Source organism: Lissotriton helveticus, chromosome 2_2, assembly GCF_964261635.1.
Source record: "Lissotriton helveticus chromosome 2_2, aLisHel1.1, whole genome shotgun sequence".
NCBI classification, from domain to species: Eukaryota; Metazoa; Chordata; class Amphibia; order Caudata; family Salamandridae; genus Lissotriton; species Lissotriton helveticus.
Genome location: NC_136060.1, coordinates 278473251 through 278498973, shown reverse-complemented (window position 1 = coordinate 278498973; position 25723 = coordinate 278473251). Strand labels below are relative to the sequence as shown.

Below are 25723 nucleotides of genomic sequence, written 5' to 3'. Positions count from 1 at the left end.
TATCGTCAGGAAGCAGCCGCTGATCTTGATGACGACAACGTCGAGTATCTCCTCAGCGCAAAAAACTGCGTCAACGTCGACGACGACAGTGTCGACGACGACAGCATCGTCGACCTCTTCCTCGACGACGAAGACGACGTCTTCATCGACGGCGAATATGCCAGTGTCGTCGACCATTCCATTTACTCCATCGACGACGAAGATCTTATCGTCGACGTCGACGGAGAAGACGACGTCGAAGTCAAAGCCGACGACGATGGTCCCGTCGACGAAGAACACGTCGACGACGGGGAAAATGCCGTCGACGAAGGTGATCTCGACGACGACACCGTCGACGACGTTTCTGGAAAAGCATCGTCGTCATCGGCGCCGCTTCCGACAACGACTGCAGGAAAATGGAAAGAGTCTGCGTTACTCTCTCATGCCATGGATACCCTGCCGCCACAGACATCCCGTGTCATCATTCAGGTTACGAAGAAACCAATTACGCCAGACCTGACGTCACCCAGTAAGGTGCAAGAGCTGCCTCCAACCTGTCTATTACAAGGCGAGGAGTCGGAGGAGGAGCTGTACACACAAGCCACAAGTCCATCAGACCTGGTGGTTAAGTGCCAAAGCACTGATGAAGAAATAGAGGAGGTGGAACATGTGGAACATTCAGTTCACACTCAAGGCCGCACAGAGGTTACACCGATGGTGTGCTTACCAGCAGCTATTGTATCAGACCTACAATTTCTGATCCAAGATTATAAGCAGCGGTTCCCGGAACAGTCATCTACGCCTTTACCTGCTACTACTGTACAAGCACCCGCTCCTTTGGCCTGACGCAAGCCGCCACCACTGGCGCTCAGTAGAGAACAAGAGCCAGTGCAGGAAATTTACTCGTCTGCTGACGAAGAAGGGGACCAGGAAGAGGGCGAGGTCCGTGGAGATGAGTCTGACTCAGATGCAGATCAAGACTATATCGCTTCTTCCCCGGCCTCCCCAGAACCACAGTCTTCGGAATCACCACCCGCAGACATTGGTGGATTCCATAATCTTGTAGAGCGTGCAGCCAAGCGATTCCATATGTCTATGGAAACTCAGGAAACTGAGTGCTTCCTGTACGACTTCAAGGAACCAGCCAAAAAGACAACCAAGTCAATTCCCATCATTGACTTTATATGGAAGCAGGGAAAATTATTGATGCCAACACCAGCCTCAATCCCAGTAGTGGTTCCCAGGCTTGAAAAGAAATACAAGGCGACCTCATCAGCGCCTGCATGCCTCACAGGTCACCCCAAGGCAGATTCTGTGGTAACCCAGACGGCGCAGAAAAATTCTCGTAACCCAGCATCACCTTTGTTAGCACCACCTGACAAGGAAGGAAGAAAACTGGACACGATTGGCAAGCGTTTTTCCACTACGTCGGCCATGACGGTAAAGGTGGCAAATTCCAGCGCGCTCCTGGGCCGCTACAACCGACAGCTTTGGGCAGATATTGCGCCCTACCTATCTCACCTGCCAGGAGATGTAAAAGAGGAAGCCCAATCACTCCTCTTTGAAGGCCAGACGTCTGCCTCTGAACTCATTGACTGCGCAATGGATGTCGCACTAACCGGGTTCAGGCAACTGGCAGGTGCCGCTGTACTCAGAAGACAAGGCTGGCTCAAGGCCACCTCTTTTCGCCAGGAGGTCCAGACGAAAATTATTGATATGCCGTACGATGGCCAACATCTCTTCGGGGAGAAGATAGATGAGGCCTTAAATACTATCAAGAAGGACACGGACACTGCCAAAGCCCTTGGAACACTCCAATTCCGGAACCAGTCCTTTCGTGGAAACAAAAACAGAGGACAATCTTCTTATAGGGGCACATATCAGAACAGGTCCTCCTATTCATACAGTCAGAACAGAACGCAATACCAACAGCGACAACAACAACAAGGACGTCAGACTTCCTACGGCAAGTCTAACTATAGAGGGAAGAACCAGAAAAAACCAGCTGGCGGCCGCCAATGACTTGTGTCAATGGCCCATCCATCCACCATCGAACTTATTCAAAATTGGAGGAAAACTCACGCACTTCCTTGAAATTGGAGATTGATAACATCAGATCGGTGGGTGTTACAGCTCATTCATTTCGGACATTCTCTGGAATTTGTCACAATTCCCCCGACAACGCCACCTCCCAGTAGGTCCCACAGGCACCTACGATTGGTTCTTCAGGAAATCGCTTCCATGATGCGGAAGGGAGCGATAGAGAAGGTTCCACCTGCCCACAAGGGGAAAGGTTTTTACTCCCACTTCTTCCTGATCCACAAAAAAGGGAAAAAGTGGAGGCCAATCCTGGATCTAAGGGCACTCAACGTGTTCCTAAAGAAACAATTGTTTCGTATGGTGACACTCCAGGAGATCCTGGGACTGTTGGAGGAAGGGGACTACATGACGTCCCTGGACCTGCAGGACGCCTACTACCATATTCCTATCCTCAAAGGTCACAGGAAATACCTCAGGTTTGCTGTAGCGGGGCAGCACTACCAATTCTGTGTTCTCCCGTTTGGCCTCAAATCTGCTCCACGGATATTTACCAAATGCCTCTCCCCTGTGGCAGCCTTCCTTCATCAACAAGGACACCAGGTCTTCCCATACCTGGACGACTGGCTGGTAAAGGCACCATCTGCGACCGACGCAGCCAAATCCTCCAGCGCCTGTCTGGATATTTTCCAACGTCTAGGTTTGACCCTCAACCACGAGAAGTCGACACTGAAACCCAACAAAGTCATTACGTTTCTTGGGGCAACTCTAGATACGGAACGCGTCAAGGCTTTCCCCTCTCAGGAAAGGAAAGTAAAACTCATCTCCCTGGCCACATCAGTGGCTTCAAGGAAGACTTTACCGGTCCGCACCTTCAAGTCCCTCCTCGGCATGATGTCCTCATGTATCATGCTCATTCCCCACTGCCGCCTCAAGATGCGCCCACTCCAGGAGGAACTAACGAACCAGTGGACACAAAGTACAGGATCATTCGAGGACCACATTCGAGTCTCTCGAACTATGGTCAACCATTTACAGTGGTGGAGATCGCTCAAACACCTGTACAGGGACTACCGTTTCTGCTTCCCGCAGAGCCACATGTAATAACAACGGACGCATCCCTAGCAGGCTGGGGAGCGGTCCTCCAAGAACTCCAGATCAATGGCAAGGGGACAAAACAGGAAACCCAACTCCACATCAACCTATTGGAGTTAAGAGCGGTCTTCCTAGCTCTACAAGCTTTCCTACCACGCATTCGAAACTCCCCAGTGCTCGTCCGGACAGACAACACCACAACGATGCACTACCTGAACAAGCAGGGGGGGACGCGATCGCTCTCACTATCTCGAGAATCACAAAGAGTCTGGAACTGGCTGCTGCAACATGGGATAACGCTGAAAGCGGAATACGTCCCGGGCAAGGACAATGTCTTGGCGGACGCTCTGAGCAGAGAGGGGTCTCCATCCCACGAATGGGAGCTAGATACGGAAGTGCTGGAACACATCTTCGCGGAATGGGGGACGCCGCAAAACGACCTTTTTGCCACGAGACAGAACGCCAAATGCCCAAGCTTCGCAAGCAGGCATCACCACTCAGGAACCCTCGGAAATGCATTTTCCATCGCATGGCGCAACGTCTTTGCGTACGCCTTTCCGCCATTTCCACTAATACCCAGGGTTCTCAGGAAGATGAAGTCGGAGCCCTGCACTCTGATTCTGATCGCTCCATTCTGGCCGAGGCAGCACTGGTTCACGGACCTTCACCGCCTCTCTGCCCAGCCACCTATTCGCCTGCGCCAACATCCAGCTCTGCTCACAATGTCTCAAGGACAGGTACATCACCCGAATCTGAACTCTCTAAAATTGTCAGCTTGGCTCCTGAATACCGGGAATTCAGACACCTAAACATCACTCAGGAGTGCAGAGATGTCCTTGCAAAGGCTAGAGCGGAGAGCACTAATAAAACGTACTCACTAAAATGGAAACGGTTTTGCTCTTGGTGTGCGTCCGAAGGCTTACATCCCTTCCACATCACTCCACAGCAGCTGCTACCATACTTATTACATCTGGCGCAATCTGGCCTTGCCCACGCATCAGTCAAAGTGCATCTGGCGGCGATCTCGACACTCACCAGGACTTCTACAGGACCATCCTTGTGGGCAAACAGACTTATAAAACAGTTCCTTAAAGGTCTCTTCAGGTCCTTCCCACGTCCAAGACCGATCCCTCCGTCGTGGCACCTCAACGTGGTCCTTCACCAATTAATGAAGCACCCCTTTGAACCCATCCATAGGGCGGACATCAAATTTCTCTCATGGAAAACGGTCCTCCTCCTGGCTTTGACTTCTGCCAGAAGGGTCAGTGAGCTGCAGGCTCTCCCAATTCAAGATCCTTTTATGCAGTTCAGGGAGGACAGAGTCATTTTACGAACTAATCCTCGGTTTATTCCGAAAGTCCCCTCGGACTTTCACCTCAACGAGCCAGTGGTACTCAGGTCATTTTTTCCAAATCCTACCACTGTAGCCGAGAAAACTCTACATTCCTTGGATCTAAAGAGATGTCTTAAGTTCTACATTGACAAGACAAAACACTTCCGAAAATCATCTCAACTCTTTATTGCCTTTAGTAGACCATGGAAAGGCATGCCCTTATCAAAACAAAGCATTTCAAGGTGGATTTCCTCTGCGATCACCTTTTGGCATGACATGGCCGGACGGCCCTTGGACTCAAGAGTCAAAGCTCATTCGACAAGAGCCATGTCCACGTCTGCGGCACTGTTTGCTGGAGTGCCGGTATTGGACATCTGCAGAGCGGCGACCTGGAAGTCCCCGCATACCTTCACCGGGCACTACTGCCTGGATACTGAGCTGATGAAGGATGCAGCAGTGGGCCGAGCAGTGCTTCGCCATCTATTCCAGTGAGGTGAGCCTTCCCACATCCCTCCATCCTTTACTGGTATGCACATTCTTTTACTGTATTTACATGACAATGCATTTTGGTGGTTTACAGTCGCATGATATGTATTATCTACAGACTCATATATGATGTTCCATCAAAAATGTGCATAATATATTGCTTGCTACTCTGATTCAGGCATGTGAATCTATGAAAGACACCCAAATACTGGATAAGAAATGCGTTACTTACCTGTAACTGTAGTTATCCAGTATTAGTGTCTTTCATAGATTCACATGCACCCTCCCGCCTCCCCTGGAAGGACTCGCCTATCTCTCTAACAAGTTTACGCCTACCTAGCTTGGTGCGTACGAAAATCTAATAAAGTTTGAAAATTTGTTTTTAAAGAGAAAGAAGTAGAAATCCTGAGGAGAACTCAGGTGGAGACTCCCTAGCACAACGTGCGGTAGAAAATCTGAGAGACTTGGGCTCCTGACAGGAAGGTTCTAGAAGGAGGTGGTAGCTGATTGGTTGGCTTCTTTACTTTGGTCCTTTTCACAAAAGGACACAGATAGGCCACTAAGGTGGGACCCTTGGGCCTACTCTATTTACGTCCTTTTTTACAAAAGGACACGGATAGGGCACTAAGGTGGGATCCTTAGGCCTATTTTTTTCTATGTATGTCTCTAGGACATTACTTTTTTATATACCGGAGGCTCCCGTCTCGACGACGGGGAATGATTCAGGCATGTGAATCTATGAAAGACACTAATACTGCATAACTGCAGTTACAGGTAAGTAACGCATTTCTTACACTACCATTGCTGTTCCCTGTAAGTTTCTGCTAATGGTTTAGAAAAAGATACCTATCATGCTGGCGGCCACAGTGAGCTTTGGAGAATTTGTTATTTCCTCCTGGAGTATTATTTTGTAGTCTTTTATTTGCCCTTGATGCTGGTCTGTGTTCAAAGAAAATGTCCATTTGTATTTTAAAAGGGAATGATGCAATCATAATAATGGTGAATCATAGATATTTGGTAACTTTTTTGTCTGGTACTTCATATGGATCTAACCCTAGTTCCTGTGACTAACAGTAGGTGAATATGTGTTTTTAGTTCAGTGACAGCTATAGGGACCTCTAAATTCTCCTGGCAGTACAATCCAAATAATGTATTGGACTGTATTTCATGTCCCATTCTTGATTTCTTGAGTAAAGCTATTTCAAGTGGCAGCTTTAAGGGTCTGTGAACACGCAGTAAAAAAGATGTCGCTTTTTAATCAGTCCTTTTTCACCATGTTCATTTGAAGCTGGGTATTTATAAAGCATATTAGCTGCTTATGTTTTTTCTTAAGTGGTATTTTTGTTGGATCCAACGCAGAGCCCTGCAACTCATGGTATAGCTACTTACAGGGCACATCTTTAACGCAGTGGTTTTTCAGACATTTCCATTAGCTCTCTAAGTACTATATTACCAGGTGGATTGTTCCTGCAGTTTTTGCGTTGATTTAATTGCTTTGCTGACAGTCCACATTATGCCATTAAACTAAGTGATGTCTCACATTGTTTAAAGATTCTGCTACTGCTTGAGATATCCTCATGTAGTAAGGACCATGACAAGGAAGAAAAATAAGGTGATTATGGCCCAATTACTTACTGTAATCTTCACAGTGCAATGCAAAACCTATACTGAAATGTACCAAGTAACACAAGGCCACCTTGTGTGGTCCTGCGGTTCATGGTAAATCTGGAGTAAAGCAATGCAGCGCAGGTCGCTGCCTTGCGTTGCTCTGCGTCTGCTGTAGCACACATATAAAGAGGAAAAATCCTTAGCGGATTGTTGTTGCACGAAAGCAATCCTGGGTGTAATGGAAACACTGGCATCATCTTTTAGGAGAAGCAGAAAGGACAATGTGGCTAGGTTTTAATTATTGAGTTTTAGGCTGGCAAAGTAATTTGTATACATGTTATGTGCAAGAGCTGGGAGGTATAAGTTATAAGGATTTCACCATGTGCTTAAATCAACCAAAAGACAGACAATTATATTCAGCCAAAGACTTGTATGATTTTTGCAAGAGTCTATTGTAGATTTGCATGCCACCAGTAATCCTGCCATCCATTAATGGGTCTGACAAATTGAAAGTTGTTTTCCTCCAAGTGTTCTGTTCGTGCCTCAGGTGTGAGTAGATGCCCTCATCTGGATGTGACACTGAAACCAGCAATGCTTTGGGATACAGATCCTACAAAAATTGAGCACGTGAGAAAACGTTCTCCATTAGAGAACAAAGAAAAGCAAATTTCCAGCAACAACACTGCATAAAGACGGTAAAACACCTTTACAACGAAACTTTCTTTCCGCATACCTTCACTCCGCATACCATCACAACGATAGTACCATTACTCCGCAATACTTTTAAAACGCATACCATTATATCTAATATGCTTTTATCAAGCATGCTTTTACAACGAAATTCGTTGTAAAAGCATGAATGGTAAAAGTATATGTTTTTAATATTTAAGTTTAAGGTAAGTACATGGTTTTAGTTTGGGGGTGTTGGGGTATATGTTTTAGGGGTTCAGGGTATATGTTTTAGGGGTTCAGGGGTATTGTAAGGGTGGTTTTGGTTTATGGGGTGCACATTGTATTTTTAGAGTATGGTATTTTTAGATTATAAGGTTGGTTTTGGGGTGCTTGGTTATTTTTAGGGTTAAGGGGGTAGGTTTAGGTTTTGGGATGTAGGGGGTTTTATTAGGGTTCAGGGTGGGTTTTGGGTTATGGGGTACAGGGGTATTTTAGGGTTCAGGGGTAGGTATGGGATTTGGGGTACAGGGGTATTTTAGGGTTCAGGGGTAGGTTTGGGTTTTGGGGTACAGGGGTATTTTAGGGTTCAGGGGTAGGTTTGGGTTTTGGGGTACAGGGGTATTTTAGGGTTCAGGGGTAGGTTTGGGTTTTGGGGTACAGGGGTATTTTTAGGGTTGAGGGGTAGGTTTGGGTTTTGGGGTACAGGGGTATTTTAGGGGTCAGGGGTAGGTTTGGTTTTGGGGTACAGGGGTATTTTTAGGGTTGAGGGGTAGGTTTGGGTTTTGGGGTACAGGGGTATTTTAGGGTTCAGGGGTAGGTTTGGGTTTTGGGGTACAGGGGTATTTTAGGGTTCAGGGGTAGGTTTGGGTTTTGGGGTACAGGGGTATTTTTAGGGTTGAGGGATAGGTTTGAGTTTTGGGGTACAAGGGTATTTTTATGGTTGAGGGAGAGGTTTGGGTTTTGGGGTACAGGGGTATTTTAGGGTTCAGGGGTAGGTTTGGGTTTTGGGGTACAGGGGTATTTTAGGGTTCAGGGGTAGGTTTAGGTTTTGGGGTACAGAGGTATTTTTAGGGTACAGGGGTAATTTAGGGTTCAGGGATAGGTTTGGGGTACAGGGGTATTTCTAGGGTCAGGATGGGTTAGTGTTTAAGGGTGCTGGGGTATTTTAAGGAGTAAGGGTGGCTTTGTATTTTGGGGTGCTGTGGTGTTTTAAGGGACTTGGGTGGGATTAGATTTTAGGGTGAAAAAAGTTATCTAAATTAATATATTATATATATATATATATATATATATATATATATATATATATATATATATATATAAAAATATGTATAAACAAATTTAAATTTAAAAGATATATATATATATTTATATAAATATGCATTATTAAGTGTGTATATATATATATATATATATATATATATATATATATGGTAAGTACATTTACTAAGTTTATAACTTCACCACACATGCTTTTGCGTTGTAAAGGCATGCGTGGTAAAGTTATATGCGGGGTAATAGATTGCGGAGTGATGGTACTGCGGACTAATGACTCATGCGTTGTAATAAATGCGGAGTCATGGTGTGCGGGATAAAAGTTTGCGGAATTTCGTCATATATTCCATAAAAACACTAGGATTTCAGCACAAAGCGGGGTTTAGTGCCTAATTTGTTTCCAGCCTTTTCAGTTCAAGGATGCCTTACAAGACCCTTCTGGGCTACCGTAGGGCCACTCTCCGCAAGCGATTGAGTGGCAACACATGACCTGTTCATCAGCAGCAGTAGCTCTCGAGTCTGTTGTACTACCTTATTGCAAGTGTTGTAGCCCTGTGCTGTTCTCTTCACTTGTAAACACAATCTAAGAAACATACCTTTCTTCCAGGCATGCCTGTTAAGAATAACGTTGCAGCTCTGCGTCAGTCTCCAGGCCAGAATGGCACCAGCTTTCATGGCTGCATCCGCAACCTCTACATTAACACTGAGCTTCAGGACTTCAGGAGATTGTCCCTTCAAGCAGGCATTATTCCAGGATGTGAGCCATGCCACAAAAGGGTTTGTGTGCATGGTTCGTGTCACGCCACAAGCCAGTCAGGCTTCTCCTGTGAATGTGAAGGAGGCTGGACAGGACCCCTGTGTGATCAGCAAACCAACGATCCTTGTCTTGGAAATAAGTATGTCTGACCATTTTATTTACTTTACTGTTCTTTTGGGTCTGTTGAACCATTGCTATATTACATTTGCACACTACTTTTTTTTATCAGTGGCCGCATTGTTTTACCTTTTTACCTAATTTTCTTGTTCATTTAGTTTCCAATGTATTGTAGCTGACTTTATTGATACCCATTGATGTATTTTAGAAAGCAAATCCTGTTGTTTTAGGTGTAGAGCACAAAAATGTCATACCCCTCTTTTATAATGAGATAATGGTTCTGAATTATTGGTCAATGAGTAACTTTTTATATTCAGGAACTTTTGGGTGTTATAGATGCCAAATTATATTGCCTTCATTTAGAAGTCCCAGTGTAACACTTTATAGGATAATCCCATATGTCATTCTTCAATGTACAACACCATCCTTCCACCTTGTGATGTCTCGTGCTTGAGGCAAAGGGTGGAGCTCTTTATGCAAAACTGTCCTGGCCAGTTCTAGCTACGCAAACCCAGCAACTCAAAGGCCCCCTTATAGGTCTACACGTAAGAAGATATGAGCAGGAAATGTCTTGCTGAGAGCTATTTTCTGCTTCAGACAGACTCCTGCCAGTATCACACAAGACGTGTTTTTTACTTGTGATTTGCCATAAACAGACATTTGCACACAAAATACAAACAAACCACTTTTAGTGCCAATTTTAATCACTTCTCTGATCCAAGCTTTTAGATGTGTGATTAGGTTCTATATGATATAAAGGATATTATAAAGAATATTGTGTAGGACGTCACTGTAGGATAACCTTGTACCAATGTCTCAATCCATTTTTTCCTACAGCCATAGCATAGTTCAGAGCCTGTGAGAATCAAGGTTTCATCTGTGAAATCTCAGACGACTCACAGGACAATATTTCTAACCCACTAGAAAACAACTTGGAAGGAATTAGACGGAACTTGAAGTCAGCGTGTGGGAATGAGCTCAGTGGACAATTGGAGAGGTATGAGTAGGCACTTAACATCTTCTTCGAATGTCCTGCCACGTGCTCAGACTCTCCACTTCTCATCACCTGTCTTTCTCCCGAATTCTTTTAGAGGTAGGCAAACAATTCGCTTCCAAGGAATACATTTGTATTCTTTAATTAAGTTTCTCCTTATGCCTCATTGGTAATGCACTTTAATGACCAATGGGCTCGTGAAAGTGTACAACATTATCTTCTCATAACTAATTTGAAAGAAGATGATCCAGGTTTGCTTGTTTGTGAGTTTAAGGGCCAAATCTGTAATGCTTTTGAATGTAATCATACTACATACCGCCAATCATTGGATTTTAAAAATTGAAATTAGTCTGGAAAGCTGACCTGACTAGGTTAGCACAACACCACTGTTTGACCTGGCATCCTTGGCATGGGTTTCCACCTAACATTTTACCTTCAGAACTTCGGTTTTGCTGACTTTGTTTTTGCTGGCCTTAGGACTCTGCACACTTTACCACTGCTAACTATTGCTAAAGTGCTTGTGCTCTTTCCTTAAAACATGGTAAATTGGGTTATAACCAAATACCATATTTCATTTACTTATAAGTCTCTTGTAAGATGGCACTGCATATTCCCAAGGCCAGTAAATTAAATACCACTACTGGGCATGCAGCACTGTGCCACCCACTTAAGTAACCCTTTTGAACTTGTCTCAGGCCTGCCATTGCAGCCTGTGTGTGCAGTTTTAAACTGCCATTTGACCTGGTAAGAAAAACCTTTTACATGCAATCCAGTACAGTAATATCAAAAATATTGTTATTATTTGTTTTAGATTCATAAATATATATTGAAAACAGTAAATACAAAACAGTTGAATAAAACAATTACATCTTTTGATATCAGTCATTGGTTCTGACAATCACATTGCTGCTATTTGGCATCATTATGTTCAAAAGATTCAAATTATCAAAAGATAAAATGATCATGTTATAAATACAAATGGCTGTCATAATTCAACATGGCTAATGGGAATCTGTGTCCTACGCACGTTTCGGCTGGGTGCCTTCATCAGGAAGCCATGTGTATTAGAATAAAACCTTGTGGAAAATCTTGCTGGATATGGAACAGAAGATAGATAGATTCCTCGTAGTTGAATAGTCAAATCTATGTTGGACAAAGTGTCCTCCAGGGATGAAGCGATACTGTGGTTCATAAAAAAGAGGAAAATTCTGGTGCACAAAGCAGAGGGCACGGCCCGAAATGAAATGAACCAAAAACGTGACAAGCTTTCAATCAAGCTCTTGTCAATACCCCACTTAATGGTTTAGGGTAGAAGGAGCAAACTGAGAAGAAAGGTTATGGAACACGACTTGCGCATCCCATAGGACCATATTATCTGCAGGGACTCATATATCTTTGAAATATTAGAGGCTTCCGCCGACCTGGTCATTGTGAAATTATTTACGACCCTTGTTATTTACATACAGATATGATCCTTGAAGTAACTTTTCCAAGGACTATTTGCCTGGTGCTTTAATGTCATCGACCATTAATGCATCTAATTACCGCACCCTGAAGAAGTCCAAGTTTTTACTGGACGAAACGAATTGGCTGATGTTTTTATGAATCTACAATAAAGTGAAGAACTACAACTGGATCTAGCCAGAAGTTGATTTTGTCAAACTGTTTGATATTCTATTGTAACACATTGTCTCTTCATTATGTATGTGGTGCAGCTCTGCTTCTGTTTTGTGTATATTATGCCTCTAGAACCTTATCCCCGTTTCAAAGGTACACTGGACCTCAGACACCAACTCTTCAGTACACTTCTGGACCTATAGATACTCTGCCAGGAAGAAGGACTGTTGTGCTGCTGAAAGGACAGCTACTCTGCTGGACTGAAGGAACTGCTGCCCTGTTGTACTGGCCTGCTGCCCTCCTGCCTTTTTGAGAAGGACTAGACCCACATCTCTTAAACCAAGAACCCCAGAGTGACTCCAAGGGCAAGATGGCTGGCCTCCTTATCAGAATCCTTACAGACATAACAGGCTTCCAACAACTCTGCACATGGACTCTGCCATCTGTGAGTCACCCTGCCAAGTGGCGCCACCCAAGTCCTGGACCCTTGGAAGTAGGCCTAAGGTGCTCTGCTAGCCTCTGTAGATCCAGTCGGAACTGAAGCCTCTCATCTGCTGCTCTGTGCCAGCTAGAGCAGAGACCTGCCGCTGCTCAATGGATCACCCTGTCGCAAAGACCCACATCTCATCGCAGTCTCATCGGCACCTCCTCTGATGCACGACACATCCTTGGCACAGGCCGTCACATTCTTCAAAGGCGTCCCCGGAACTGATGAACTGCTTTGGCTGCATATCGCATCTTTGACGGAGATCCTTGCAACTCTCCGCAAACCCGGATTTAAGGGACTTTGTTCAGCAGGCGAACTGGATCCCTGTAGCTGGCCCATGCTCCATAGTGCTCAGCATTAAATTGTGATTTTGTCTCGGTCCGCCCCAACCAGATATCCACTGTTGGTCCTTTTTGATGCTATTTTCACACAAAAAATTAAATTGCATATCTCCTGTTCTACTGATTGGATTTTTGTCATTTTGGTCTTATATTATTTATTAAAGAAACCTCTATTCTCCTAATCTGGTGTGGGATCCTTTTTGTGCGCTGTTTTCACATTGTTACTGTTTAAAGTCTTGCACAAATACTTTACACATTGTCTTTAAGTTAAGCCTAACTGCTGCGTGCCAAGCTACTAGAAGGTTGAGCACAGGTACACATTTAGGGTTGGCTTGTGCCTCACCCAGACCAGGAATGTGGTTGCTGCTTAACCAGGGCTCACACCCAGGTCAACCAACAGCCCAATTTCTTTACACTGGTGATCAGCGGTGAGGATTATGACTTGTTTGTGCAGTGCCATACCGTGATTTTGTGTTCAATACCATCCGATATCTAAGACCAATTCAAGTTAAAATTCCCTTTGATTAGCCTTTTTGTTTTTCTAAATTCCCTCTCATTCTATTGTCTTTTGTGCCTCTACCAACCTCTACAAGTATGGAGTTTGAGCTGGCTAACATGGGGCCTACACTGTGGACCAGCTGAAGGAGATCTGTAAAGAGAGGGGACTGCCAGCAAATACCAAAACAGGAAGGTGGAGCTCCAAAAGGTGCTAAGGTCCTAGCTGGAAGTCCACCAGTCACTGGGTATAGCCACAGAAGGAGAGGATGATTTGGAATTGCAAGGAGAGGATCAGGATGCCAGTTCTGAGAGGCAGCAGTTTTCTGAGAGGGAGGACCTGCCTCCTGAGTTGGAAATCCCTTCCAGAGCAAAAAGCAGAGTATCTTCCTAAAGTCTGTCCCCAGAGGAGCTGCAGACAGGAAGGAGGAAAGGGAGCTCAGCTGGAGATGGCCAAACTTAGCATAGAGAAGAAGAAACTGGCCATGGAGGCAGAACAGAAAAAGGCTTAGGCTGAGGGACCCTTGGAGGAGAGCAAAATCGTGTTGTCGGATGAGAGAAAAATCTTGTTGTCTCAAGAACTTATGGCTTGATTTAGATCTCGGTGGGTGGGTTACTCCATTACAATGGTGACAGATATTGCGTTTGCCTAAATATAAATCTCGTAGGATATAATGGGATTTATATTTCGGCAGACGGGATATCCGCCACTATTGTCGCAAGATTTAAATCAGGCCATTAGTCTGAAGGAGCTAGACCTCAAGGCCAGGCAGGGTCCAGCAGTGATGGTGGCAGCAATCCTACAGTGCCCTCTGGAAACAAGAGGGTCCATATTCCTAAAGGTCTGGTGCATGACTTTGTTGTGGGGAACAACAGATAAGTGGTTTTAAGCATATAAGTTGGCTTTGCAGAGCCACAGGATCCCTGAGGATTGGGGGGAGGGGCTATCCCCTGGAAGCATATCCCTAGCAAGGGGAGGGATGCCCTGCTGGCCCTAGATAAGAGACAGGACAAAGTATCTTTCCATGAAGGAAACCCTAGTCAGAAAGAACTATTGTTACTTACCTGTAAACAGGTGGTTCTCCAGTATTGGTGTCTTTCATAGATTCACATGCTTGAATATTCCCCGTCGTCGAAGTGGGAGTCCCACGGTATATAAAAAATAGCAATAATGCTAATATAACATAAATGATAATATCATATAATAATAAAATAGAGATAATACACTGTAAAAACCTCTACAATGGTAACTTCCATAGGAAGACAGTATAAGAGAAAAAACTCATTTGTAACATATCAGTGTCATTATGTTGGTCCAAACTGCAGCCAATCAGGCTCACGCACCCTCTAGAACCTTCTCCTCAGAAGCTCAAGCCCTCAGATTTTCGTAGCACTAGTAACAATAGCGTATGAGGAGAAGAGAGCCTCTGAGGGGAGGAAGGGTGGGTCGCATGTGAATCTATGAAAGACACCAATACTGGAGAACCACCTGTTTACAGGTAAGTAACAATAGTTCTTCTCCAGTATTAGGGGTGTCTTTCATAGATTCACATGCTTGAATAGAATAGATAGCAGTAACTCCTTAGCACTGGGATTGCAAGCATCTTCACAAGAAGTAAACACATAGCTTAAAAGCATATAGCAATCACAGAAGAGAAAGGAGGAGGGAACAGAGGCTCACCTTATTTAAAGAGATGGCGAAGCACTGCTTGCCCCACTGCGGTATCCGCCTCGTTGATGGAATCCAAACAGTAATGTCTGGTAAAGGTGTGCCTATTCGACCACGTTGCCGCCCGGCAAATCTGGTGCAGAGGCACTCCGGCAAACAAGGCGGTGGAGGACGCCATCGCTCTCGTCGAATGTGCCTTCACAGGACCCTGTAAAGGCTTGCCAGCTTGTTGGTGACAGTAGGATATGGCTGCTGAGAGCCATCTTGCAAGTGTCTGTTTTGTCACTGAATGTCCCCTTCGCATTCTTCCATATGCTACAAAAAGCTGATCTGATTTGCGGAAGGGGGCAGTTCTTGAAATGTAAAACTTTAGACAACGGCTGATGTCTAAGGAATGAAGGCGTTGTTCTGCCGGAGACTGTGGATTCGGAAAGAAAGTCTTCAAGAAGACAGGTTCGTTCAGATGGAAATCTGTAGGCACTTTTGGCAAAAAAGAGGGATTGGTCCGAAGAGACACCCCATCTGGCTTGAATTGCAAATAAGGAGGCTTGATTGTGAAAGCATGAAGATCGCTGACACGGCGAGAAGACGTTAGGGCCAAAAGCAAAACGACCTTCCAGGTAAGAAACTTGTTGTCTGCTCTGTGGATTGGCTCAAAAGGAGGCTTCATGAGCTGTGACAATACCACGTTGAGCTGCCATGCCGGAGGCGGGCGTCTGATAGGAGGAAACTTCCTGAAGAGACCTTTAAAGAATTGTCTGATAATTCTGGATGAGCAGAGAGAGGTTGAGCCATCATGCCTGAAACGTGAAATAGCTGCCAGAAAGACCCTCAAGGTGGCATGAGAGAGGCCAGACTGAGCAAGGCTTAGAAAGAAGGGCAACAGCTGTTCTGGGGCAGAAGTGAGTGGGTGGACATTTGCTTCTGCGCACCAATGGCAAAACCGTTTCCACTTTAGTTTGTACGTTTGAACCGTTGAGGAAGCTCTAGCAGAAGCCAGAATCTCTCTGCATTCCTGGGGCATCTCTAAATTCGCGAATTCGAGGAATTCAGGTTCCATGCCCATAACTGAAGAGTGGTCGGGTCTGGATGGCAGACTTGGCCCTCGTCCATGGACAGAAGATCTGGACGTGGATGCAGACGAATGGGCGTGCATTGGGACAACAGAAGAAGTTCTGAGAACCAAGCCTGTCTGGGCCAACGAGGTGCGATCAGTATCAAGTGGCAGGGTTGCCTGCGCATCTTCCACAACGTCCTCGGCACCAATGGTATGGGAGGAAACGCATAGGCGAACAGGCCGCTCCAGTCCATGAGAAGGGCGTTGCCGCTGGACCCCGGATGAGGATGCCAGCTCGCAAAGGCGGGGCACTTCCGATTCAGTGGAGTGGCAAAAAGGTCCATCAGGGGACGACCCCAACGGCGGAACACCATGTCCAGAGTTTGTTGATGAAGCTCCCACTCGTGGGTAGACGATGTGGACCTGCTCAACGAATCCGCTAGGATGTTTGAAACCCCCGGCAGATGGACCGCCGTCAGGGAGATTCGATGATGAAGAGCCCAGTTCCAGATCTTCTGAGCTAGCCGAGACAAGGGCTGAGATCTTGTGCCGCCCTGTTTGTTCATGTAGTGCATGCTGGTTGTGTTGTCCGTTTGAACCAGCACGGACTCTCCTTGCACTACTGGCAGAAAAGATCTGAGAGCAAGGAAGATCGCCAGCAGCTCCAATCTGTTGATATGCCATGTTCGTTGTGACGGTGTCCACTTCCCTTTGATTGAAAGGTCTAGGAGATGAGCTCCCCAACCCTCCATGGATGCATCTGTGGTCAGCGTCAGATCCGGAGGAAGGGCCAGAAAGGAAACTCCTTCGTTTAGGTTGGATGGTTCTCTCCACCAAAGGAGACTGTCTTTCATGCGAGACGAGACTCTCACTAGATCGTTGAAGGATCCTGATACTTGGCGCCATTGCAGGTCTAGGTCCTCCTGAATAGGGCGAGTGCGGAGCCTGCAGTTCGGAAGCAGAGCGATGCAGGACGACGCCATCCCCAGAAAGGACTTCAACATGCGCACAGAAACTGACTGTTTTGAACGGATGAGGGTGACCAGACGTACTATCTTCACCTGTCGTTCTTGGGAAACGAAGGCTTTTGATAATTCCGTGTCGAGAATGGCACCCAGGAAGTTCCTTCTTTGTGATGGTGTTAAGTGTGACTTGTCCACGTTGATGGTCAACCCCAGTGACTCGAAAGTCCGCAGGCAGAGACTTGTGTCGTGAGCCAGCTGAAGAGGAGACGGAGATTTCAGAAGGCAATCGTCCAGATAAGGAAAAATCTGCACTCCTTGAAGACGTAGATAAGCCATGACTGGGGCCAGGACCTTCGTGAAAACACGAGGTGCCGAACGCAGGCCGAAAGGCAGCACCTTGAATTGGTAATGGACAGTGCCCACCTTGAACCTCAGAAATTGGCGATGTTGTTGCAGAATCGGCACATGAAAATAGGCGTCTTGCAGATCTATCGTGGACAGGAAATCTCCGCTGCAGAGAAGCCGCAAGACTTCTGACAATGTGAGCATGCGGAAAGACTGCTGTTTCAGAAAGAAATTGAGCGCCCTCAAATCCAGTATAGGCCGCCACTCTCCCGTCTTCTTGGCAATGAGGAAAAAACGTGAGTAGAAACCTGTCCCTTGTTGTGATATAGGAACCACTTCGACTGCACCTTTTAGAATGAGAAGACGAACTTGATGTTGCAATTCTAGAAAATGGGGAGGTGGCGGGCCTGATGGCGGAGAATGAGGAGGAATCTCTGTGAACTCCAAGGCATGACCCTTGCGAACAATGTCCAATACCCATTGGTCCGATGTTATCAGAGACCATTGGGAATAAAACTGCGAGATTCTCCCTCCAACTCCTTGCGTGACATGAGAGTCACTGGCGTTTGTTGTTGGCACCCCTATAAGTAGGTTTTCCTTTATAGGGTCGTGACTGATTTTGGCGATTAGACTGTTGAGAGGAGTAACGTTGATTGCCTTGGTTGAATTGGCGGTACTGAGTGTGTCCTCCTCGAAAATTCGTGGAAGATGAACCTCTTCCACGGGCGCCACGAAAGGGCTGCTTCTTAAATTGTAAGGAGACTAGCGATTTTGCTGTATCGGTGTCCTTTTTAATTGACTCAAGCGCCTCGTCAATGTGAGCGCCAAAAAGAGATTCACCGTCATAGGGCATGTCGAGTATCTTCGACTGGACTTCTTGCCGGAAAGAAGTGGATTTAAGCCAGCCCTGGCGGCGGAGAGCCGCAGCACTGGCGAGGATGCGAAATCCCGTACTCGCCACATCAATCGCGCAGTCAATCATTTCCTCTGACGCCCTCATGCCATCCTGGAGAACTTGCTGGGCTTCCGCTCTGGACGCTTCTGGAATTAGAGAAACGAATGCGGAAATGTCCGACCACATTTGCCTGTCGAAGCGACCTAGAATGGCCAACGCATTTGCAGCGCGTACCGATGTAGAGGACATGGTGGAAAATTTCTTCCCAATGGCGTCCAAACGTCGACCCTCTCTATCAGGTGGAGTAGTGAGAGGAGTCGCCGGATTACGGGATCGTCGCTGTGCCGCCTGTGTGACAACCGAGTCCGGTTTGGGATGCGACAGCAAACAAGCAGGTGAACCCGCAGGAGCCTTGTACTTCTTTTCCAGGCGAGGGACTTGTGCCGGCAAGGAGTTAGGAGAATGCATAATTCTTATCCCTTCTTTCCATACAAATTCTATGATTGGTATGGTGTGAATTTGTTTGTATGGTTTGTTTTTGAAATCGTAGAGAAAGCAATCTTCTTGCCGTTGTTCTCTCGGCAATTTAAAACGGTCTGCCGCTTTATTCATTAGCACATGGAAGCTTGCTGTATCAATGGTAGGCGCATCACCCGCCTCTGGCTGTTGCGGAGAAGGTGTCTGTATCCGATAGTCGTCGTAATCCGCCATATCTGGATCCTGATCATCGTCAGTATCCTGGTGTAATTCCCCTTCTTCACTGTCCGACTCATCCACCCCGTGCGCACCAGGTTGCGGAAGAAGAGGGGGGTGAGGGCGGGGAAGCTCTGTCAAAACAGGCTGCTCCAAAGACTGTGGATGGGTGGCAGGGCCGGAGTCCTCCGCCGGAGCGTGGCTTGGAGTACCCTGAGGGGTAGGCGGAAACCTTCTGTTGTAGTCATCCAGCATATGCTGGAGGTTTGAAAACAAAGAAACTGGAAAAGATGCCATAGGCAACTGGACAATTTGGTCATCCGGTTGGACCACTTCCTCCACGTCCTCCTGGTCAGAACTGGAGTCTTGACATTTTATAATCAATTCTGATGGACTGTGAGCTTCATCGTCATCATCTTCCCCCATAGATCCAGTCTCGTGATCAGTTGCCATCAAAGGCGAGGGTAATTGAAGATCAGGAGGCGGCAGCTGCATAGAAGAATCCCTGCCAGAGGTCAAGGAAGGCAGTGGTACCAGAGGCATGGTGGCAAAAGAACCCGATCCTGACGAGGATCCTGAACATGCCGCTGAAGAAATCGCCATCGTCGACGAGATAGGGCCCACTGAGGGATTCGTCGTCGACGGTATCGTCGTCGACGGAACGTGCGTCGACGGAGCCGTCTTTGCTGGAATCTGAGGAGACGGAAGCCTCGTCGACGGTGTCTTCGTCGACGGTATCTTCGTCGACGATACTTTCGTCGACGGTATCGTCGTCGACGGTACCTTCGTCGACGGAACCGGCGTCGCCTTTTTCGACGACGACGCCGTCGTCATGGAGCTGGTCGACGGAGCACTCGACGTCGACGGGGCTCTCGTCGTCGGAACCATCGTTGCCTTCTTCGCCGACGATGCCGACGTCGACGAGGTGGTCGACGGAGAGGCCGACGTCGACGGGACCTTCGTCGACGATGAATTCTTCGACGTCGAAGAGGTTTTCTTCGTCGACGGCAACTTCGTCGCCGACGAGACAATAGGGATCGTCGACGGGATCGTAGTTCTCGTCGACGTCGAGGATGTCGACATCACCGTCGTCGACGACGAGGAAGCAGACGTCGTCGTCACAGAGGTCGTCGACGAAGACAGCAAAGCCAATCTTGTGGACGGAACGGTCGTCGACGAGCCCGTCGACGACCTGGGTGTCAGGACTGTCAGAATACTGATAGAGCCTGGGCAAGACGCCTGAGAGCCAGGTCTCGTGGGCGTTGACACTGAAGGCATAGAATGTGAAGATTGTGCCACAGGCAAGGCCAGCTTTTTCTTTTTCTGAAGAAAAGGCGAAGGCAAGTCTTGAACACTCCCACGCTTGGAAGGAACAGTGGAACAGCCTGACTGAAGACTTACTGCGTCTGACAGAACATCTTCTTTATCTTGGAGGCGCTTCAACCATATAAGAAGGCGACCTTCCCTGTCTCTGAGAGTCTTAGAAGGAAGAGCTCTACAGATTTTACATTCATCCACCTTGTGGTCAGGGTACAGGCAGTAAATACACTTTTGGTGGGGGTCCTTCTCAAACAAACGTAGTTTCCCACATGAAGAGCAAGCTCTAAACAAGGACTTCTTACTTGACATTCTTGGAAAAATAAGTTGAAGAGACAAACTTTGAAGAAAACTGAGCAGAGCTCAGGGAGACTCCCTTCACACGACGTGCGGTAGAAAATCTGAGGGCTTGAGCTTCTGAGGAGAAGGTTCTAGAGGGTGCGTGAGCCTGATTGGCTGCAGTTTGGACCAACATAATGACACTGATATGTTACAAATGAGTTTTTTCTCTTATACTGTCTTCCTATGGAAGTTACCATTGTAGAGGTTTTTACAGTGTATTATCTCTATTTTATTATTATATGATATTATCATTTATGTTATATTAGCATTATTGCTATTTTTTATATACCGTGGGACTCCCACTTCGACGACGGGGAATATTCAAGCATGTGAATCTATGAAAGACACCCCTAATACTGGAGAAGTATGGTCTTACATCTGAGAAATACAGGTAGACATTTAGGGACAGACAGAAGCTGCCCCAGCAGTCCTGGGTGGATTGTGTGCGCCCCTTTTGCATAGTACTGGTTGGTTGGATGAAGGACAGTGAAGTAAAGGATTATCGGGGGTTGTAGAATTAGGAAAGGTACTCCCTAAATGCTGAGTGCCAACAGGTTGAGCATTACAAGGGGGATGCCAAGTGTCCCAAGTGGGCACAGCCCCCACTGGTGGGTAGACACCAGGGTTGGTTAGTGTAGCGCTTTGGGATGAGATTGCCCCCGATAGTGTAGGGGATAGCATAGAGGTTACCATAGTGTCTCTGGGTGACGGAGAGATGGTGCGGAGAACTCACATGCCTAGTGACACTAGGTATTACAGGTAGTGGGTCACCATAAATGGGCAGAGGGTGGAGGCTCTTAAAGACACTGGAGCTAGCATGACAACTATCAGATGTCACCTTGTGATCTCAGAGCAGGTAGTCCCTAATGCATTATACCAGGTTATTGCAGTCGACAACCATGTGAGTCCCTACTCAGTGTCTCTGGTTCCTTTTGAGAACTCAGGTTCCTTGAGGGTAGCAGTGAGTCCATCTGCACAAGTAAATTGTCTGCTTCGCAATGACCTAGAGCACACCATCTGGAACGAGGTGGAGTTTAGGTTGAACTCAGAGATGTTAGGAGTGCTTGAGTGTGTGTGCCTGACCACACAGTCAATTGCCGTCTGAGAGGGTAATCAGGAGGACCTGGAAGAGTGGCCCAGTTGCCTGCCAAAAACAGGAAGGGCAAGGGGTGCAGTAAACCTGTTCCTGAAACTCCCACGGTCCAGGAGGAGGCTGACCCTGGGGGGTATGCCCTGGAGTCTACAGGGGAGGATGTTGTTGCCCTCTGGAACCTACCTGAGCTGACCAGTTGGCAGAAGCAAGGGGGTCCCACCAGTGAGGGGTACTGCGAGGCACATATGGAATGCCATACTCCTGAGGGCTCATGGCTGCAGGCTAATGCCCAGGCAGCTGGCAACATATCTTTAGTGATCACCTTCATTTACTGGGAGAATGGTCTTCTGTATAGTGAGCCTAAGGTTCCTGAACCTGGTGCAATCTGTGTGTTGGTGGTCTCCTGGTGCTATAGGGCTTTCCTACAGGAGCTGGCTCATGATGTACCCCTGACAGGTCGTCTAGGGCAGGAGAAGGATTTTTAAAGGCTTGTCACACACTTTTACGAACTCCGGATGAGGACGACCTCAGATGTGTTCTGCAAGTCATATCCTACCTGCCAGAGCAGTGCCAAGTCAGGAGGGAAGCGCAAGGCTCCTCTCCAGCCATTCCCTGTCATTGGCACTCCCTTTGAATGGATATGCATTTACATTGTTGGGCCTCTGGACCCCAAGACAGCCCTTGGCAACAAGTGCATCCTGGTATTGGTAAACCATGTCACTTTGTACCCAGAGGCCAAGGCACTGATGGGGATCTCTACCTGCATGGCGTTCCTTAAGTAGTTGGTATCTGACCATGCTACCAACTTCATGTCAGCATTTATGAAGTCCATGTGGAAGGAGTGTGGGGTAACTTACAAGTTCTCCTATCCCTACCACCCCCAAACTAATAAGTTTGGTGAGAGATTCAACCAGACCCTAAAAGGCATGATAATGGGCCTGTCAGAGCCCTTGAGGCAGAAGTGGGAACGCCCTCGTGCCATTCTTTTTATTTGCCACAGGGATTACTGCAGACGGGGGCTGGCTTCATCCCCATTAAACCTCTATATGGGCACTTTGTGAGAGGACCTCTCAGTGTGGTGAAAGCTGCCCAGGATGTGGTCAGCTACATTCTGGCACTCCATACCCAGATGAATCTCTTTTGGAAGAAAAGCTCAAGAGAATCTAGAAGGCAGCCAGGTCATGGAATGCTGGTATGTTCTTAAGGCCACTCTGGTCCAGTGCCATCCTGGCTAAAAAGTGTGGGTAATAAAGCCTGTGGAGCCCAGGGCCCTGCAAGTTCACTGGTATAAGGTCAAACAGATCATGAGCGAGGTTACCTATCTGGTAGCCTCAAGACTCCCAGGAACCGTTTAAGGGTTTTGCACATCAATCACTTCAAAAGTTCATAGGTAACCATGCTCCTGGTCATGGATGATTGGGTGGAGAAGGAGAGTGAACCTCTCCTTGATGTTCGTCCTTCCAAGGAACAGGATGGGTTAGTGGAGTGTGTCCGCCTCTCCCCTACACTATCCCTAGAACAGCAGAGAGACTGTCATTAGTTGTTGGGGCAGTTTGCATCTCTCTTCTCCCTTACTGCAGGACTCACTACATGGTGCACCCATGATATTGATACTAGAGACAGTATCTGTATAAAGCATTAAATCTATAGGTTGTATGAAAAGGGGAGAGCCAGAATTAAGGAGGTGGTTTCCAAGATGCCGGAGTTAGGGTTTATCGAGCCCTCAGACAGCCATAGGTCCAGCCTAGTGGTGCTAGTCTCCAAGGCTGCTCCTCCAGCTACCACCCCAGAACTTAGGTTCTGTGTGAATTACTTGGGGCTCAATGCAATCATCAATACTGATGCACACCCCATCCCCAGAGTGATGAGCTAATAGATCAGTTGGGAGCTGCCAAGTTCCTTAGCATGTTTGACTTAACATCTAGGTACTTGCAGATTGCCTTAACCAAGGGGGCAAAGAGAGGTCCACATTCCCTACCACAGAAAGGCAGTTCCTGGTGACTCCCTTTCGATTGAAGAACACTCCTGCCACCTTCCAGAGGTTGGTCAGCTAGGTCCTGGCTTTATTGAAGAACTTCAGCGCCACCTATCTAGACGTCATTGTGGTCTTCAGTTCTAGCTAGGAGGACCACCTGTGCCGCTTTGGGGAAGTGTGTCAGGTTCTGCAGAGAGCAGGCCAGACTATCAAGGCCAGTAAGTGCCAGATAAGGTAGGGTTCGGTGGTCTACTTTGGACACCAAGTAGGAAGGAGGCAAGGTGCAGCCCCTGCAGGACAAGATTGAGACCATTCCGGCATGGAAATCTCTCCCAAGACCCAGACCAAGGTGAGAGCCTTCTTAGGCCTCAATGGTTATTACAGGAGATTTGTCATGGGACGTGGCACCATTGTTGCACCCTTGACAGAGCTGACTTCCAAGAAGCAGCCCAGACAGGTGATCTGGACAGAGGCATGTCAGAATGCTTTTGATACTCTGAAAGAGGCCATGTGCAGAGCACCCGTGCTCAAGGTCCCTGATTTCTTCAAAGAACTCATTCACCAGATGGACGCCTCAGAACATGGCATAGGGCCTGTGCTCACACAACTGAATTAAGAGGCCTAGATCAACCTATAGCCTTTATCAGTAGGAGGTTACTTCCCCAGGAATGGAGGTGAAGTTCAATAGAAAGGGAAGCCTTTGCAGTGGTCTGTGCACTAAATAACTTGACACCATGCCTGTTTTGTGCGCACTTACGGGTTCAGGCAGACAAAAGACCTCTCCGACAACAGACAAGCATCCAATTTACCTGTCACTGTAAAATAGTTTATACCCAAAGTGTTGAAGTGGCCTGTCACCCTACAGAGAGTGGGCTTTATGGTGGATAACCGTCTTGGCACAGACAACTCCAATGGTGATGGCCTCTCCAGGTTTTTCTGCCTTATTGAAGAGAACTCCCAAGGGGTTGGGTAGTTCTCCCCACTTTTAGCTGGGAAACACACGTGTAAGACCTGGCATCCTTGATGTGAATTTCCTCCTAACATTTTGCCTTCAAACCTTCTGTTTTGCTGCTTCGGACTCGGCATTCTTTACTACAGCTAACCAGTGCTAAAGTCTTTGTACTCTTTCCTTAAAACATGGTAAGATTGGTTTATACTGAGTTGGCATATTTAAATTACTTGTACCTCCCATGTACTAGCTCTGCCAAAGGCCTGTAGCCTAAATGCTACTAGTGGGCCTACAACACTGATTGTGCTGTCCACCTTATTCGCCCTTTAAACAGGGTTCAGGCCTGCCATTGCAGCCTGTGCGTGTAGTTCTAAACTGCCATTTCAAAAGGCAAATTAAACCTTTTGCCAAGCCCACACCTTCCTTTTTAATACATATAAATTACCCCTAGGCAGGGCCACTGGAATTATGTGGCAGAGTTGAGTAAATAATGCAGCAAGAAAAGGCAAATTATGCAGCATAATGCGGCACATTTTGTACTACTATTACTTCATTGTTTCGTTATTTTTAAACTTTGTAACACTGTATGGGCATTGGTTGCCCCTCATTAGTACCAGTTTAACATTCAAATATAGCAATAAATAACAAAAAAGTGACCAGTTCAGCTAGGCAAAGCGCCTTCCACTGCGCAGTAACACATAATGCTGCATTTTTAGTAACTTTTAAGCCTTTGAGCCAGAAACTAAACTTTTTTGTTACAATCTGCAGATGATGGATTATGTGGCAAATGCAGCAAATCTATAGTTAAGGAAAAATCGTCGCACAAATTAATAATTCCAGTGGCCCTGCCCATGGGGTAGGACCTGTACAGCCCAGAAGGCAGGGTGTAATGTATTTAGAAAATGGGACTTGTACTTTTGAGGTTCACATGTCCTGGCAGTGAAAAACTCTTACATTCATTTTTTACTACTGCAGACATACCTCTCTTATAGGATGACATTGGAGTTACCTTATTACATTTAATAAGCTGTAATTTCCAAATGGGAGCAGGCAACTAGTTCATGTTTGGTGTCTTTGGAATTGTAATGAAATTGTCTGTCTTATGATAAAGTCAGATTTAAAGTACACTT

General features: G+C 46.7%; 1 protein-coding gene across 4 annotated transcripts in view; it reads left to right on the top strand.

Moving 5' to 3' along the window:
• The window catches only part of SLIT2 (slit guidance ligand 2), a 739121-nt gene that overhangs the window by 706723 nt on the left and 6675 nt on the right, over positions 1 to 25723 (top strand). For all 4 annotated transcript variants that reach the window (XM_078678412.1, XM_078678410.1, XM_078678411.1 and 1 more), the window contains one exon: positions 9093 to 9381. In XM_078678412.1, the coding sequence (XP_078534538.1) occupies positions 9093 to 9381 (289 nt within the window). The remainder of the gene's footprint in view (positions 1 to 9092; positions 9382 to 25723) is intronic.